We start from the raw sequence: 19,080 nt of genomic DNA, 5'->3' as shown, positions 1-19,080 counted from the left end.
GTTCCTGGGGCTGCCGCCGCGGGAGCGGGCACCGAGCGCGCATTTACCGCTCTCGCTTCCCAGCTCCAGCCCCGCGGAAAGCAGCCCGGGCTCCGGGCGGGCAGCGCCTTCCCAGGCAGGCGGGGGTTCGCTGCGTGCCGCTCCGGTTTCGGAACAATAAAGTGCGACTCGATGTATCGGAAGCACAAAAACTATTCCTTGGGCATCCGTTACACCAGGAATTTACAAGGCTTGGGTAAAATGACTTTTTTCTCTAAAGGCGCGGCTGAAGTGCTTGAAAGGTAACAACTTTTACAGGGGCTCACTGCAGTGGTGATGATTTATTTTATAACGCAGGCTTCAGCCGCGAACGCTCTGTTCCTGCCGGTGCTCAGCGCTGAGCTGGAAATAAATGCGAGGGGGCTGGTTCTGCGGGCAGCTGCCCGCAGGGCTGGCTGCGGCGAGGGAGGCACCCTGGGGACACAGTTTTGGGGGTGACCTCCAAAACCCATCCCCAAATGGCCGTGCCCAGGGTGAGGTCCCGCCAGCACCCCGCAAGCCTGCGGAAAGGGGGTGTCCCCCCCCCCCCCCCCCCCCCCCATGCCCCGGGGAGCCAAATTCCTCCTCCACGGCCGCATACCCTTGAGTGGCTTAGAGTAGACTTGGTAGTGTAGGTCAACAGTTGGACTGGGTGGCTTAGAGTAGACTTGGTAGTTGACCAACCAGGTCAACGGTTGGACTGGATGATCTTAAAGGGCTTTGGCAACCTCAACGATTCCATGATTCCATGATTCTATGATTCTACGATCCCGCCCCGGGGAGCGGGGCCAGCCGGGGCGGGCGAGGGAGCAGACGCCTCGGGATGCGCCGTGCAATAAAAACTTCAAACTCAGTGGTCCTTGAGGAATTAATAATAAGGCTCATTTCCTCCTCTCAAAAAATCTGTTTTAATTAGTCATGAGCAACATTAAAAGCACTTTCTGTTTTTAAGTCATTAATGGTTGGAGTCTTAATACTGGCCAGTAAATGATGGTTACAGTTTGATGTGTTGCGGTAAGCGTAAAGCGATTACAACACATTAATCTGACGCACGCTGCCTTCATTGCAGCGTTATTAGCGTGAATTATGATGTTTTGCTTAGGTCTCCAGCCGGCGTTGTGTACCACCTCGTTATTACAAAGGCTGACGGCCCAGGAAACGTGAGGGATTCTGACAAATTGATCTGCGAACGTACACTGATACGTGCAAATAATAACTGGGATTAAAGCAAGAGTGCTCGTGCCACTTTTTTCTTTCTCATAAAAAAATACTACTTGGCGGAGCAAATCAATTGACGGAACAATTTCAGGTAATCCTGGGTGTATGTGGGGAGACGAAGAGTAAACAGAAAACCCCTTTATCCACTAGTATTTAGGTATAAATCTATTTTTATATTATTTAAAGCCTCCAAACGTTTTCCACAGTTCCCAGCCCCTCGACTAACCGTAATTCTAATTTCATACACCGATTTTGAACGTAAAAGATGTGACATTGATCAGGTAGCGCTGGGCAAAAGGCAGAGAAATAAAAATCTCTCACGTCCATTACATTTGTCTGCACGGGGTAAGAGCTCTAGAGGTAAACCTGGGCCATTTAATGGGGGTAACTTCTGTTTTTCATTGACTGACTTTTCTAATCTCCTCTGTTCTCGGTGTTAAGAATATTTGTTTGCAAAGATGAACATGCCAAAGGCCAAAAAAAAAAAAAATAATAAAAAAAAATTAAACATTTAATTAACTTGAGCTTAGTTCAAAGGGTAGGAAACTGGCAGCGATCCAAGGATGCATTACTCAGGTAATGTCTTTAATTTAATTTGCCCAGGTTTAATTTTTTTTTAATCTTGATAATTGCTCTATGGTTACTAGTTACAATGTTATCTTTTAGCTGTAATATTTGGTACAGCACTTAATTAAGAATGATGGCTTCTCTGTAATAAAGCAGTTGGGGCTCGTCTATTTTTAGACCAGTCCCCGGGTAGCGGATCTATAATCCCCATCGGGATGCTGTCGGCTGGCCCTGGGTCGTTTCCCCACAGGTTTCTGGGATCGCTGGGTTTTCTGCAGGGTCTTTTCCCTCTCCAAATTATCGCACCAAATGCCACGAATATGAAAACGTGACTTTTGGGGGGTTTTAGCTCCCGATCTGCCTTCCAGTTTCCAACCCGCGGGATTGATTTGAATAACATAAATCACAGAAAGGAATGATTAAAGGCCAAGGAAAGACGAAATGAAGATAAAAAAATTGTTCACTTAAAGTAAATATAGGGGAGATGGTAGTTTAGCACAAAGTACAAATGGTATATACTGTAATACCTCCAAGTGAGATGGCAACCAACCATGTGTAACGTTTCAATGGTATCCATTTGTAAAAGCCGTTGCAATCAAAGGTCCCTAAAATTGTACAATTGTTAAGTTCATCAGTGCTCTGTACATGGGAACAGATGATTATTAATTTTGGCAAGAAATTATCAAAGGACTTGAAAGACTGTGTTGCCAGCATGAATAGGTATTTCCGAGAGCTGCTCTGGTCACCAACGACTTGGCGCGCTGAACCCTGCGGTTACCTTTCCAAGACCATCATCTCATTCCCCCGGTTGCAAAAATCAGCTTTGGGTTTCCCCTGCTTTAGTTTTAAACCAGGGTTAGTAAATGGACAGTGTTAAAGAAATATATATGTGAAAAAGGCTACGGGGTTCTTTGCAGTTATTGGGGGAAATTAAGAGGCTGCCAATCTGCAAGTCAAATACAAAATCGTCCTTTGGAGAAGTGTTAGTGCAGACAAATCCGGATACCCAGGCTTGCGCCTCGTATCCTGTTACTTGAAAAATCGGGATGTTGCTGAGGCCGAAGCGCCCAAGTTTTCAAGAGCAAGCAGGTCTTTCTCTTCAGGCGAAAAATGGAAATAAGAGGTGTTGTAAGTGGTGAGAGATGGCAGTTTGAATTGACGTAGCTCTTAGCAGAGCAGTAATATTCCGTGTTTGGTACCGGAATTGAGCCGAGGGGACTGCCAAGTCCCTGGCATGACCATGGGAGCGGCAGGACCAGGACGGGAATTGAGCACGAGGGCACAAAGAGAGGCAGCAGGGTTATTTTGGCTTTTTGGCTACTGGTTGCTTGTGCAATAAAAATAGCACGATTTCAGGAACTTTGTCTGCACTACGCTCCCGCTCCCCCCACTCCTCCCGTTTGGTCAAAGAGTGAAATTCTCCGCTCAGTCTGAGGGATCTTGGGGGAGCCCTCGGTACTCTGGCATGTTTACCGTAAAAGAGGGGAAAAAAAAATCCAATTGTTTTACTAAAAAAAAAACAGGAAGCAAGCTCAGTTTTTCTGTTTGGGAGACTGACAGCCACCACAGAAATCCAACCACATTCATGCTAACACACACAGGTAAAACAGCGCGCTCTGAAAACCAGCATGCAGCTTTGTTAAGCAAATCTCCGTCGCCCGTAATTAGTGAGATTGCAGACCCACGCGGCATTAAAGAACTCCTTGTCCGATGACTTGACAACAAACCAGAAGCGACTTGCTTGTAACCTGCAGATTTTAAAGGACTGTTAGCGATGTTGTACCCTGCTGGAAGTGACCCGGGAGGGGTCAGCAAATGCCCGCGCCCACCCCCGTTCCACAGGGATGCTGCGGCTGCAGGGATGGGCGGTGGGGAGCGGGCAGCCCCGGGGCCAGCGGCGGGACGGCCGTCCCCTTGCCGGGGTGGCCGTGGGCAACGCTGGGGTCCCGCCGGCTGAATTAATGAGCCGCTCTTCCCTCGTTTAGGCGGGAGCAGGGACTGCTGCGCCGTCTGCAAATGGGTGCATCAGGTGGTTGGGCTGATGTAAAGCCCGTATAAGGCAGAAAGTTTAACGCCTGTTAATTATTGAATATCTCCTTTTGAAATGTGTCGAGTCTGGACTGCAGAAGGCACCAGACAAGGGTTCCCAGCCGAGCTGGTACCTGGAGCGGCACGCCGGGCAGCCCGCTGGCAGCTCCAGCGCGTTGGGCACAGCTCTGGCAGGCTACGGCAGCAAGGCGCCACGCTCGCCGTCAGGTCATGACCAACAAAAAAAAAAACCAAAACCCCAACCTACCCCCCTTCTCCCAAACATCAGCAAACAGCGAGACCCCTCCCCTCGACCGCGACACAGGGGCGGCGGCCCTGGCACCGGCGCGCGCGGTACTTACGGCGATCCCGTGGCCGAAGCCGGAGCCCGGCTGCGGGCTGGCGGCGCTTATGTAGTTACCCACGCCGGAGTCCTGGCTGGCCGTGCCGTAGAGGTCCGCGACGGGCCCTGGGCTGTTGGCCCCGGGGAAGCCTCCGGGTCGGGCTGGGTTGGAGCCTGCCGGGGAAGCGGGTGCGCCAAAATTCGGTTGAGCACTGTAGCTATTCAAGACTGGTGTGCAGAGAATAAAGCTGGGTATGAGGCCAGACGCCGGGCATGCACCGTTATTACAAAGCCAAACACCAGAATAAACAGCCTAGGCCCAACTTCTAACACTTAACCAAGGCCATGCGATAGGAGAGCAAGTACTGGATAAGAGTCAGCCCGTACTACTACGAAGCTTAGAGCTCCAAAAATATAGATATGATATATATAAAAAAAAAAAAAAAAAAAAAAAACAATCATTCAACACACTACTGCAACCAGAGACTGGAGGTGCTCATTTTCACCAAATTATCACAAAATATAATAGATATTTTTCAACATCTGACTTGATGCTCATGCAGTAGTAACAAGTTCTCTAGGTCTGGGCACGCCGAGACAGCATTCACATCCCATGCAAACTACAAAGGAACTAGTTTGAGACTACACATTGTGGTAATATTGATATTAAAATGTTGACAGCAAGTCACTTCAATCGCGTCTAGTAAAATCGTTTTTGGATCCATTCGATACTTTTGAAAAAAACCCGCCCTTTTAAATCGGTAAGCTGTAGAAATAGTTCAATAGTTGATTTTTTTTTTTTTTGTCTTTAAATGGTATGGAATGGAACAGTTTGGAATTTTTTTCTTTTTGTTTTAGTATGACCAAGGAGAGTGTTGTTTTATCTATTTTGTTTTTTCTTTTGATTTGGAGAGCGAAGACCTACCTTCGTCTCCAAAACCATGCTTGGGACATCAACCAAAATTAAACAAATAAATAAGGATCAAAAGCAAAAAAGAATTCCAGAGGGTATGTATGACAACTCACCTCCTAATGTGGAAGTAAAAGAAAATTTTTTTTCCTCCCTTTTTTTTTTTTTTTGAGACAGAAAAACAATGTAAATAAGAATGGTACTAAAGAATAAATTTAGATATTAAAGCATGTTAGATGATCAGGCTTCTGGCATTTCTCACGGTTGCTTTTGGATGTAAAATTTATGAGTAAGAGGTTTCAATGCAAAAGAAAAGTTAGCGGACTAGGAGGAGCTGGATGGAAATGGCTTGTGGGAAGCTGGAGCTACACCTGCGTGGTACTTGCAAGGTCCTTCGGGAGCACGCGGAGACTCGCCTGCCCGCACCGTGCCGCCCAACTAGCGTCTCACCGCATCCCCGCCGCGTGCAGGTACCGGCAGCGCCGAGACGCACGCCGCAAACCGCGAACGGCTGGCCTTGAGCCTTCCGGTTGCTCAGGGCGAGCACGCTGTTGCAAACACGCCTGGGGACGGGACGAGGCCAGCGGCAGCGACGAACGCCGCAGCCTTCCCTGGCAGGCACCCAGCCGGGAGCCCCAGCCGGGCTCCGCGGGGACCAGCGCACCCGGGCACCCGCCCCGCGGCAGATCCCACCACCTCCACGCTGGAGGCTGCGCCGAGACCTCTTCAGCCTTCTCCTCAGGCTGCAACTGCCCGCGCATCTTCATTAAGCACTAAAAAGGGTTTATAAAGTTTGATAGCCTGCAATAACCCTCTGCCGCTAGCCCGCAGGTCAGAGCCGCGCTGACCGACTGCAGGGTTTTCCTGGGGATGGAAACCAGCCCGGGAGAAAGCCCTGCTCTCCCGACAAGGGCAGCCCGAGGGCAGGCTTTTGGGCTCAGCCCGGGTTTGCTGCCGGGCGCCCACCTCTCCTGCCCTGGCCCCTTCCCCCTGCACTGCCCTCCCAAGAGGTCCCCATTTTTCAAAAGAATGAATCAACTGGACAAAAAGAAGTCAACCCGGTAGCTGTTGCCTCTGCAATGACAGGAAAGTAAATTTTACAAAATAAATGATTTAACGCAGCTCTGAACTAGTAGCAGGGGCAAGTAAGTAGGACATCTAATCTAGCAAGTTAAAAGAAATAAGGCATGGGAGAGTAAACAGATTTTGGAATTCACTGGCAAACAAAGCACCTTTTTTTATTATTAAAGATTAAATGTCAAGATAACATTTGGCCTTCTCACTCATGAAGAAAAATATCCAGCTGAGATGTTCAAAAGCCCTTTATTACTATCAGCTAGCACTTTTTTTCCCTTTTCTTCCTTCTGGTTCAATAAAATGGATACGAGTTTTACTGCCAGGTCACACAGAAAAACCAGCTGGCCTGTCTGAGCAAAGGCAGGAGCGTGGCAGAGGGACGCGGCAAGGCAGGGGGGATCCTGTCAGTAAAATATTCCTGCGAAGCCCCGTGGCAGCGCCAGGAAAGCCCATCGCCTCGGGGCCAGCAGCAGGGACCGGCCTCGGCCCCAGGCAACACCCATCACCGTGTCCACCGCGGGGAGAAGCAGCAGATGCCACGTGCTGGTGTGCCATGGCGATGCCGTGGCCAACGGGACAGACAGACACACAGCGTGGCATCTAGCGGGAGTTCGGCGTCATTCACCCGCAAGCACAGCACCGTGCAAGGTGACAAGGGGACATGCCTTGCCGTGTCGTGAAACCTTGCAAAGAGAACGGCAAACGGAGACCGAGGAGCCGTGGAGACGCGCTGTCCCCGCAGACATCCCACCCCGGCCACCGTCAGTTCCATCTCCAAGAACTGGAAACACCGGCTTTCATACACGCAGAAAGAGCTGGCAACTGGTTATTCAAATGTCCTTCTGATTGCGGGTAGGTAATGTAAGAAAAAAGTCATTTTCTATCCACTGAACCTCAGCTGAATACTCCACACTGCTCACAGGAGGGCCTGCGGAAAAACGGGCATGCCAAAAGCACGCCTGCCGCTCCATCGCCCGGGAAGTGCCGCGCAGAGGCTGGGGACGCCGCGGCACCGCTCCGCACCGCCTGCTGACCAGCTGCCTGGAAAGCTGTACAGAAAGGGCTGGAAGCTTTTACAGCAACGACACTTTGCTCCAGACCCGACCCAATGAATGGAATAGAAAAGCTCTCGTCATTACTAGGAGGCTAAGCACTCCTCAGAAAGCCATATTTTAACGATTCACTCAGCCATGGTGAGTTGCTAAATAAGCTCACCTGCAGCCAGAGGCACTTTTACCATCGCTCTGAAACAACAGCAAAGGGACCTTGAACAAGCTTCCCAACACGCAAAATGGGATGCGTTCTGGTAAGAAATACCTGGAAACAAATTTGTTTTAAGCAAACCCGGACTAATCTGAGATTAAAATGATTAAAATAAATCCTCCAGACTCATACTGTTCCAGTCCTCAAAGAAAAATTACGACTCCTTGGAGACATGTATCTTTATGACAAAGTTCTCCGTGTTGGCTCAGTCGCCGGAGGAAGCAGAAGCTGTCCGCGGGTGCTGTGAGCTGCAGGAATCACAGAGCGCCTAGGTTAATGCCTTGCAGGCTGGAAGGAATCTGAGACTTTTCCCCGGCCACTGACATCCTGTGGTCAGAACTATTAAGGGCAGGGAAATAATTAAGGGCAGAAGTTTGGAAGCACGTTGCCGAAAAACTGGCAGGGGATTATGCTGTCCCGGGAGAGGGGAGGCAACCACTGACCCTGTCTTGAGGCCAGTCAATGGAGAGCAGGAGCAAAGCCCGACCTGCTGCCTGGTCCCCGCAGAGGTACTGGCTGAGCTGACCAAGTATCTCCTGACTTTGACTTGCCAGGAGGACCCGGCTGACCGATTCAGCATTGCCTGTGGGTTGGCAGGGCCATCTCCTCCCATTCCAGCATTCAGGAAGTCCTGGTAGTCAAAAGTGCCTGTTTCCAACATGCTCCAAAAGGTTCAGGTCCAATTTACCAACCAATTGCACAGGAAACCATCCTGCACCGGACATTTTCACAGCTCTCAGTCTGCGGCTACGTGCCTCCAACCCAAGGGTTTCCTCTGCACGTAATGTATGATCCCAAGGGTCACCAGGAAGCCCTGTGATAGATCAAGGTCAGGAGAGATGTGGAAAAGATTAGCTGTGTCTGTAAGTCACAACCAACTTTGATCTTCTTCAGCCCCAACTATCCCCCATTCTCTGGGTTACAGGAGCTCCTTCCTATGCCTACAGAGATCAAGAGACGGCAGCCGAGGGATGTGGCAGTGATGGAAACAAGGAAGTTTAATGTAGTGTTTGCTTCACTTTGAATTTGCTGTGGCATTTCTTACAGAAAAGGCTCCAAGACAGTGAATTTTGGTCAGTAACTGAACGTTTGCCTGCAGGCCAGAGGGACAGGCTTTGGGAAGCCTCGGGCTCTACCATGCCCAGCACCATGGTGGCTTGGGGAGCGCTGAAAAGCAACGAGGGAAAGCGAGACGGGGTATGAGATGCTGAAACAGACGTGGGTTCATAAAGCAGCCCCAGAACAGGCTTTTTTTTAATGCAAAGTGTTGGCAAGGGTGGAGTTGGGATCTGCTGCACACGGCTGGCACAGAGAGCGCCAGACCTTGTCTGAAGGGGTGGCTGGGAGAGCTGCGACAAACATCAGCGCTGTCTCCGTCTTCCAGAGGCGATGGGAAGAGACAGAGAAGTGCCCCTGCTGACAGGGCTGGCAATGGATAAAAGGACCTTAGACCCGGTGCCTTGCCACAAACCATTGCCAGCGTTTAGTATGCACAGCGGTCAGGTTTTGCTATTCCTGCGTGGAATTGGGGAAGCCAGGGTTTGCTGTGCTTCCTTGCCGCAGCACGAGCCCGCACGCGGGGTCTCGTCTCGGGGACGCGTTTGGTGCGACGACGCACGTCGCCTTCACTGCGCCCTCTCCTCCGCCCAAGCCGAGTCTCCTCAAAGGAGAATCTGTGGAAAGTCTTTCTGCTGAAATAAATACGGAAAGAACTTTAAAACGCATCCATAACCTCAAGACAGTGCTCCAATGGGCAAGGCTATTTTATCACTAACTCATCTTGGCGCCCTTTAGCAGAGCCGTCTTTATCCACATTTAACATGCCTGCAAGATGCTTCTCAATGCGCCGTTCAGACAACGAGTGATTTATGCCAAGGAGACGAGAGCTGGAGCCCGACACGCATCGGGCAGCCCAGGTTCACGCAGAGGCAGGAGGCTCGGTGCTGGGAGCACCGAAAATGAAATGCTCTGCTGGGAGCAGGGACGGAGCCGGCTGGAGCTCGCTTATCAAGTGCCTTCTCCTGCAAACTGCCATGTTAACACAGACCCTGCTCGTACATTAATCCGCCTTCAACAAGAAAGGTCACCATTGAAAGATAAACTCTCTTCCGATGAACTCTTGAGAAATTTCTAAGTCAGGATTCATTATGACATTTGCCTTAGCGAACGGCGTATTACACTAACGAGGATCCAAACGCCTCGCTGCGGGGGCGGAGAGGGCAGCTGGGTAAAGCACAACAAGTTGGATGCTGAAATCCCACCCAAATAAACTCAATTCAGCCACGAATGATGAAGGGAAAGAGGGAGGGAAAGGGAAAAGAAATGTAAGGCTTTTGAGATTACTGTCCTACAAGGAGAACTTGCATGGTACCAGGCTGATGATCAGTCCCGCAGGGCCTAGTTAAATTAGACGTGATGACAAAACGACACTTTTAAGCACCACTAAAGTACGTTGTATTTCAAAGGAAACAAACCAGGCGCAATACGTACAGAGGTGTGAGACAGGCACTGCACGGGGCTCGCCGTCCCCCGCACACAGCCCGCACGGAGCCTGCGGTGACACTTCTGCCCCTCCTGCAGCACCAAAACCCAAAGAGTTGAACAGCATTGCAGGGGAGGACTGGCTCCTACAGCAGACTTTCACTGTTAACTACTGTGGGTTTGCTCTTTTTTTAACACGTAACAAATATGAGTATTGCAAAAGTAAAAAAAAAAAAAAAAACAGGTGAAGAACGGTGCAAAATGCAGTTAGAGAAACTCGCAGCTGCCTTCCCAGCCACGGTGCACCGGCAAGAAAAAAAACCTCGCGTTTGAAAGAAACCACCACATGATTTACTGGAGTTCCTCTTTGAGAAGAGGCAGGATACTTCAGGATGAGATATAGTGCCCTGTTATCACAGCCAGAAATACATTTTGCACTTGAGAGAGCAGCTGAGAGCAGAAGGGAGACGGCTGGAGCCGCCCCAGCTCCTCCCCACCCGCAGGCGCCCACGTCCCCCTCCCGCACCCCGCAGAGACACGTCTGCGGGTAAAGCGGGGACCCCGCGGCCGCATGCGCTCGCCCCAAAGCGTGCGTCGCTCACTACCAAACCAACGCTCCCGGAGACCCCTAACAACCCTCGCTTGCCGGCTGCACCTCCCGAAGAGGGCTCCTTATCCCTGGGCAACAATTCACGCGGGCGAGCGGCTCGCAAGTTACTTCTGGCATGGCTGGAAGCGGAATCCAGCCGCAGACAGGATGCCTTTTGCTGGGGGTGCTCCCCAGAAAGCAGATCCCGTTATCTAACGCCACATGGGGAGCACTGCGACGTGCACAAAGAAAAAGAAAAGAATGGAATAGTCCCCTGTAAACGTTACCGGTTTATGTTTTCAAGCGGAGCAAGGGGCTGCCAGGGCAGAGGCAGGGGCTCGCACTGCACAGCCACCGGCGCGAGGGCTGGGGGAGAGCAGCGAGTGCTCTGCCCAGAAAGGGACTGCCCTCCCTCCGTACTCCTCAACTTCTAAAGCAGCTCCTTCTAGTCAGAAATTTGCTTTTAATCTCACGCCAAGCATCTTCTACACCCCGCGCCAGTTGTCTCCAGCACTTCTTTCCTCCAAGGTCCTCCTCACTCTTGCTTTGTCCCACCGGCCCTGGGGTGGCTTCCCCTCCGAACAGGCTTCTTGACAACTTGTTGATCCAGTGCTCTAATTTCTGGATGACTCTCTCATCTACCATAAACAGCCACGCACAATTTGGCAGGCATTTCTACCATCAATGTTTATGATAATAACGACACGTGCTTGAAAGCAGCAGGAAATTTTCAATATAACTATCATTAAGACAAAATGCTTTAAATCAAAGCCATTACCCACCACCAAGACTCAAAGCTCACAAGATTAGTCTGTTTTTCTGTCTTTATGAAAAATTCATATAACATGCTGCAAACATCATCTTCCAGCTCGAAGGAGTAAATGATAAAATAACACGGAACGCTGCTGCCAGGGATGGAAAGGGGCAGGGGCCGGGGGCCCAGGGCAGGGAGGAGCTGTTTGGCAGCAGGCTGGCAGGGTGAGCTGGCGGAGCAGGCACCCCAGCCCCGTCAGCAGCAGCAAGCAGACGGTATTTATCCGCACGCGCTGCTGCCCGTCCCTCTGCCCACGATGCGTTCAGCAGAGCTGTGAGGCAGGGTCCCAAGCAGCCCAGCTGGGACAGGGCGCTACGCCACAGCCTGGAGGCATTTAATTCGAGTCACTTGCGATTTACTGCTGGACTTTAAGAGAAGATTTTCACGGAAGGAACATCACCTGTTACCCGAGCGTTCAAGCCTGCCGTACTGCCTTTGCAATAACCCAAGCACAAACGCTGCAGAGGACATTACAGTAAAACCATGGTGACCGGCGCGGGGAAGATCGCGCCCTTCCTTGGGGATCCCGTGTGACCTGAAGCACGAGCACTAACGGCCATGCCGTAGCGTGCATGACCAACAGATCAGCAGTCACAGCGTGACGCTGATACTTTAAATAACCAGCCGCGGGATGGACTGCGGGAAAACTTCAGCACTGCATGCAAATCTTCCATCATTAGTGCTTAGAGCCTTATAAATATCATTAGCCGGCACTGCACCCGTGTTATAGATAGCTTGGCCAAAGCTAATTCTTCGTGCATTCACGGCTGAAGTTAATGGGAGCTTGTACCTTGCTTTTCAGAGATGCTAACAACCAAGACGTGATTTACCCGAGACTGGATGTATAAATTAATGCCAGTCTGAAATAAGACATTGGTGCTCCTGGCTCTCAGTTGCCTATTCAGGCTGCAAGAGAGCACAGGCACAGCACTAAGAACTAAATGCTCACATTCAGGCTCTTTTTTTCTATACCAATCACCGCATACAGCTCCAGCTAGAGGCACAAGCACGTTTGTTTGTGGTCAGGCTGAACTATCAGAAGCATTGCTTTCTTGTATCTGCTCTTCTACATACGGTGGCGTTTTATGTCTGAGCCAGCACGCGGCACACCTCAAATTCAGATCAATGCTCAAACTCAAAAACGTCTCAGAAATAATGAGCTGGAAACACACAGATCTTCTGGAAAGTAACAACGTACAAACAGCTCCCAACTAGCTGAAACGGAAAGTGGGAGACAAACCAGAAAAACAAATAACCCCAGCGTTACAATTAGAGGTGCGATTTAGTACATCTCTCGCGGGGACCTGCAAGGCGCAGCACTTCACTCCGGCTCTTCCCACGTAGACTTGAAAAGCAAACACCTCTCGGTAAGAAGCCTGTGGCAGACAGAGCTCCTCTGCAAGTATTAAGAGCCGTAGATATTTTGCTTATGACAGCTGGTTCAGTCCTGACTCTGGAAAATCAAACCGTGAGCTTTGTGCCTTGCCTGTCGCCCTGACATGACTCTGTAATGGGGAGCAGCCAGGCAGCCCCGGGTTAGAGGCAGCAGTTGTCCCTCCCCTGCAGCTATATTGGCCCTGCACGGAAAAAAATAAAATAAAACTGTCGGGCTCATCAGTAAAATAAGTGGTGATGAGGCCAAGGGACACTGAGAGCAGCTATCTGCCGTAACAAGGTACTATTTGTACGTTATTTTCTATCTGCAGTCGCACTTTAAAAGGTTATTCTGCCTCTGCAGCCCCTTCGGAAATGGCTTCACACATCAAAATATCGCAGGGATAACGACAGAAAGCAGTGGGTGGTGAGCAGGTTCCCGGCTCAGCAATTACCGCTGGAAGAGAGCAGAGCACGGGGAGGGAGCGCTGCTCAGCCCCGTCCTCGCTGCCGCCGGCACCCAGCCCCTGCGCGGGGCTGCTGCCGATTATTCACACCCCTCAGACCCGTGCCTCGCGGCAGCCCGAGCTGTTTGGAACCGAGCCGGACACGTCGGTGTGATAATGGCAACTGGGATCCTGTGGCAACCGTTCCTGACGCGGCCCCAGCGCCCTCCCTCCACGGGGCAGCATGGGGATCTCCGCTCCGGCACCAGCGCGGATGCTGAGCGGGCGGCACGGACACAAAAAGCAACTGCTAAGCTACCTTAGATGAGCAGAGAGCAAGAGCTGGGCGGTTTCCACAAGCTTGGGCAAGCTCAAAATTCAACTGGTGCAGGTGTTATAAAAACCCACACTGTCCCTCTTGTGCGTGCTGCAGGCATGTGAGCAGCACCTGCTTCTGCTAAATACCGCGGTTAATGCATCCGAAGCATCAGCCGCGCCTGGAAGCCGTTGACGTGCACCAATTTGCAGAAGAAAAGACACCAAATTCAATGTATTCAAGCCCAGCTTTTCTAACTCCTGCAGTTATGTAGCAGGACAAATAAATGCGCTTCCCAGCTTGGCTGTAATTTTTTGCGAACGATCAATATTTATTGCCTAATCACATTTTCCATATTGCAAGTTAGCGGTGTCACTCTCGCGCCGGGCCGAGTGCTACACGGAGGCCACACAAAGCTTCGTTTGTAGAAGCTTGCAATCAGGGAGCCAGCTCTTGTCACAGCCTTACAAAAGGATTTCCTCTCGAGCGGCTCATCTTTAATCATTATAAAAGCACAGAAGTTTAATCCATTTTTGATGTAAGCGCTAATAGCTTTGTGTCCTTGAAGTTCAAAGTGGTCTTCGTGCATGTCGCTAATTAGCCGAGCAAGCAGCCATTCAGCTCCCTCTCATGTTTCTAATTAGATCCTTAACAACAAACAAATGTCGACCTTACAAAGGCTGTGCTACGTTTCCCTCCATTAGTTAAACAGTTTGGGAGGGACGCGGTTCCCCTTCCTCTCCAACCTGCCCCCCTGCACAGCACTCGAGGGTTTTGGGCCGGGGGCACTCAGGTGCCTCTGCCGCCCGCTGGAGCGGTTCCCGCTTCCCAATGGCGTTTCCCAGGGGTGCCGAGCACCCCGGGGCCGCGGGGAGGGGGTGAGCACCCCACGGGCCCCCCATGCCCACGGGGCCGGCCATGGCTCGGCTCTGAGCTGCTCTGCGGTCCCTCCCCGCCAAGGGATGCTCACCGGCTGCGTTGAGACAAGCAAATAAAACAGAGAGGTAAATAAACCCTGACCCACTAGTCATCTTCCCAACAGGTTTCTCTGTCAATTTAACTGGTTTTGCAGTTAATTTAAAAATCTGGTGTGCTTTAATGTTTACACACTTCGCGTCAAATGCTTGGGACTGTTTTCTTCCACTCTCTTTTGGCGCTTGATGTTTGTAACGTGCTGCGCCGGAGCCATTTCAGCAGCGCGGCACCGGCACCTTCCCATGCTCGGGTTTTCGGGCAAGCTCTTTGCTCAAGCCCCGGCTCCGCAGCGGAGCAGCTCCTGCCCCGGGGCATCCCGCAGCTGGTGCTGCTCACCGGCGAGGGCACCGGCAGCGGCACAGCCCCGAGCCCTCCGTCGGGCAACGCCGGGCTAGGGGGGATAAATGAAGACATTTCTGCATCAGGGACCTGCTGCCATCGCGCTTCTCCTGTGCACAACTCGGAGGGCTGCAGCTGCTCGCTGTTTCGCAGGATCTGACCCCAGCGCTGTACCTGCTGTCCGTGTCTGCACATTACGCTTTAACACTTATTACCATCCAGCCAGCTGGCAAATAAGGGCTAAAGCTCGTGATGCTGCGCTAACGCAGGCCTCTCTCTAATAATTTTTCTGTTTAAAATGAAGGAAGAGCTCAGCCAGGCGACGCCGGCGCCTTCACCTCGCGCTGGGTAACGCGAAAGCTGTTGCTACTTTTACCACGGGCAACCACGTCTGCATTAATTGTTTACCACAGCCTGGACAGGTCTTTTATTAATATTAATGAGTAACAGGGAACAAAAGGCCCCTTTATTTTTAGCCTACTCTAATTGCGTAGTAATTACTCATCTACAAAACAAATGAGCCGAACTCCATTGCCATAGCAACAGAAACTCCGGCCTCCCACTGTACCACATTAACTGGCTATCACTCCTGTTAATTTTAAATTGAAGCCTTTTGTACAATAACAGACAATACAGGAGGAAAATGAAAACAAAACCGGGTCTTTGTTTCACTGCATATTTTAAGTCGCCGTAGCAGGAGGGCATTGCCGGAGGGCACCTTCCCGCTGCTGATGGATGCCCGCGGGCTGGATGGATGCTTGGGAGCACAGGGGGGTTATCCAGGTAGCAGGAGAGAAATTCCCCCCACAAAGCCCCGGTGCTTTCTGTGCAATGATTCCCTCCTGCGAGAGAGGCGTGAGCAGACCTGCCCGGCCAGGCGGGCGCCGAGGCCACGTCCGAGCAAGGCAGAGCGAGGGGTCCTCCACGGCCGGCAATAACACCCCCAAAGGAAAACCTGAGCTCATCGACGAGAAACACCGAGGGAAGCTGCTGCCCGCCACGCGGTGTCTGGGGGAGAGCCAGCAGCACCAGCTCCGCCGGCGGCAGCCGATACCCCAGCCCCTCGGCAGGGGAGGATTTGGGCACAGACACCTGAGAGTCCTCATGGCACAGAGCTCTGGGCTCTTGCTTACTAGCAGGAAACACCCTGAAAAAGACCCAGCTGCGTGAATTTATTATTTTTAAATAGCTCAAGTTTATCTACCTGCAGACCAATTTTGCATTCTCGGGTAATTACTAATCCACCACGCTCCTCAAGCTAATCCAGACCCAGATGCATGCTAACATCTGCTGCAAGGAAAAACTCCACTGCTTCTTTTTCGGTTTTCTATTTCAGAAAGGAGAGAGAGGGAAAAAAAAAAGCCAACCCTGTAATTATGTATTTACTTTTAAAGCATTTGGGGAGAGAATCAGCATGAAAATACTCACAATAGTATGTCAGTAAAATGTGCGCTGTGTCCCACTTAGTAGTTGTTCCACTAATGGGTAACAGCCTGCGACTGCTGCCAGACCGGCAAGTTACCCCTCAGCTCAGCGAGGATACTTCACTCGTTTAGCGATTAAAATGCATGAGACGTGCTCATGCGCTCAAGTATCTCATTGCGCTGGAGAGCTCAGGCTGAAGGCCCCGTTTCAAACTTTACAATAACTCGCCTGCGTCTTGCGTGGGACGAAGCCTAATTACAATGGCCAAGAGCCCCATCCCTCCACCTCCGCTGGGAGAAAGGAAACCAAACGCGGCCAACGGGCTCTTGCAGGGCTTTGCAGGGCTGGAGCGTGGCTGCCCGGCGAGGGCGGCGTGGTCCCGTGCGCCAGCGCGGTCCCTGCACGGGCAATCAGCCCGCCTGCGGCACGAGGCAGCGGCAGCGGCGTCACCGCTCGCCGCGTGTCAAGAGCGGCAGCCGGGGACGCTGGGATCAGCTCTGCCGAGGAGTGTTTTCCCATTGAAAATAATTCTCCTGATTGAAAAGACTATTAAAAGTTAGCGCTAAATTCGTTGCAGATTAACTTCCACTGTACTTAAGCCTGCACTTCAGAGGTGGTCACTAATTGCACTAGAGATGATTTATCAAGTGCACAAGATTTTCTATTACAAAATTATTGATTAAAGCTGATGTACTTTAACCACAACAGACTTCAGCCAGGAGCCCTGTGAAACGACCGCCGCTGTGGTCAAGCCCTAACAGCAGCAGCACCGAATTGGTTTAGATCCACTGATTTTTCTACTCGGCACTGCAGGAAGCTCAGTCAAAATCAAAAAGTGGCATCCTATGGTAAAATAAGACAAACCGGTTTTGCATGTAGCCTGCGTTGGAAAGGACCTGCATGATTCCCACCCTGGACCAGCACAACACTTCTGAACCGAAACAGAAATGACTCCCCTTTCACTGTTTGTTTGGGTTTTTTTTCAAATTTGGGGTAGTAGTCAGAAAAGTAACTGCAGCGCTCGCAAAAGATTAAGAGGATATTGCCAGTAACGAGGCCAAAACCCCCCACCGAAATGCAGAGTGGCCTCCTCTAGAGCCTCGTGCCGCTAACTCGAGGCGCCCGGCGTATTCACCGCTCAGGCGGGTGCTCCGTGCATGGCCCGGCTGCTGCTATCTCTGCTTCGCACGCGACATTCGTCTCTGCGTCCGCCCCTCACCGAAGCCCCACGCGGTGCGGGGTCCCTCTGCTTCACCCTCCCTGCCGGGCCGCCTGCAATGCTCTCCAGTGCAGACCGCCTCTGCTATGAAGAGAAGCTCAAAGATAAAATCTCTGATGCAGCCATTAATTTTCTGATGCATCAGCCGCCAGGCTCTGTCACATAATTACCGGCGGTTCCAGCGGAGTGAGAAATTTCAGCCTGCTTGCTGCTCCCAAGTGGTCCACTTGTTAGGTTCTGGCTTTTGAGATTACATAGCTCGGATTAAACTTTATGTACTTTTATATAGTAGAATAAAAGAGGGAGAGCAGTTCCATCAGAGCTGCCGTGCCACAAGGGAGTCCTCTCACCAGGCCGTATAAATCCCAAATTGGTTCATCGCTGGATCTTTGAAACGCTCCTCCTTACGACATTTCTGTGAGCCGGTGGCGGCTTCTCTCCCTCCGCACACACAGACCGACCGTTGTCCCACTTTTTATGGCCGCAATTTGCTAACGCTATGGGTGCCTAATGACAAGATTAAATTTTTAGAGCACCTTCTTTAAGTGTAAGACAAGGCTTCCTAAACCCCATGCAATTTGTCGCTCTGCTGCCTTTTAGATACACTCCTCACTTCATCATATGCCTGGTGCATTAAACAGTGGGTCCCCCCGTCTCCCTGGCAGATTGAGATCTAAGGGGGAAATCATTCCCCCCCCTTGACGCACGAGAGTTTCAGCTCCCCGGTAGCAATAAGGAAAGCAATAGGGGTGGCTCAGATTGCCTTGCGCAGGTGGGCGTTGCGTCAGCCCCATCCGAGTGGCTGTTTGGTTGATTTACTTTATGTTCTATTAGAGGTAAGGAGCGGATACAAATCCTTAATTACATTTTGAAAGCCCATTCTGGATATTTTATTTCCTTTGAAAGCGCTTGCCGGAATAAGCGCACTAAAGGCTGCCTTGCCTATCCCCAGGGGAGCAGGAAGATGCTCCAACGCCGCGCGTCTGGTTTGCGGGGACGGCCGGGGGGCACGGGAAGGAGGGGAGGTGTGACCAGGCCATACAGTATCTTTTCTACTCCCAGCAGGATGTTTTCTGACAAGCAACAAACTAAACAAATAAACAAAAGCCTAATTTGGGATCTCAGTTACCATCTGTTAAATTTACTGACTGCAGCTTCCTCTGTGAAAGAATTTTAAAAGTTTAGCACAGAAACCTGGGCACAAGAAGCAAAGGCGCTCGCTGGCTCCACGGCAAAGATGAAGAACTTGCCTCGAACTCCTCGTGCTGATATTTATGCGATGCTAAACCTTCATTTAAAAATGCTCCCTTAAGCTGGGTGACATGGCAATGAGTACGACCCACCACTAGCTCAGAGTCTCTGTTGCGTAACAAGATTTAAGGTTTATGACCTAAAAACGATTGCTTTGTGTCTCAGGACAGTCTGCGGGAAGCTGCTTCACGCACACGGTATTATTTAGATACCCAAATGGAGTGATTTGCGTTTGGCACATCTGGTCTACGACTGCCAACGAATGAGTCTATGGGCTAATATGGACGAGTAACAGGCTGATGAAGAAACCATGATTGTAAAATGATTTTAAAAATATCTTAAGTTCTTTTAAATACGAAATAAAAATAAGAGAATATAGTTATAGTCAGCGTTTTAATTCCTAGGAGGTTTAATTTGAAAAAAAAAA

General features: G+C 50.8%; 1 protein-coding gene across 3 annotated transcripts in view; it reads right to left on the bottom strand.

The window, feature by feature from the left end:
* Positions 1–2,366: 2,366 nt before the first annotated feature.
* The window catches only part of MSI2 (musashi RNA binding protein 2), a 263,332-nt gene continuing 246,618 nt past the window's right edge, over positions 2,367–19,080 (bottom strand). For 2 of the 3 annotated variants that reach the window (XM_075719667.1, XM_075719665.1), the window contains 2 exons: positions 4,194–4,348; positions 2,367–2,408 (listed from right to left, as the gene is read on the bottom strand). In XM_075719667.1, the coding sequence (XP_075575782.1) occupies positions 2,367–2,408; positions 4,194–4,348 (197 nt within the window). Of the gene's footprint in view, positions 2,409–4,193; positions 4,403–19,080 lie in introns of all 3 variants that reach the window. The other variant, XM_075719664.1, reaches the window with a different exon arrangement.

The sequence above is a fragment of the Pelecanus crispus genome, chromosome 12, assembly GCF_030463565.1.
Source record: "Pelecanus crispus isolate bPelCri1 chromosome 12, bPelCri1.pri, whole genome shotgun sequence".
NCBI lineage: Eukaryota > Metazoa > Chordata > Aves > Pelecaniformes > Pelecanidae > Pelecanus > Pelecanus crispus.
Note: the sequence above shows the minus strand (reverse complement) of the source record. Positions and strands in the feature narration are given on the sequence as shown.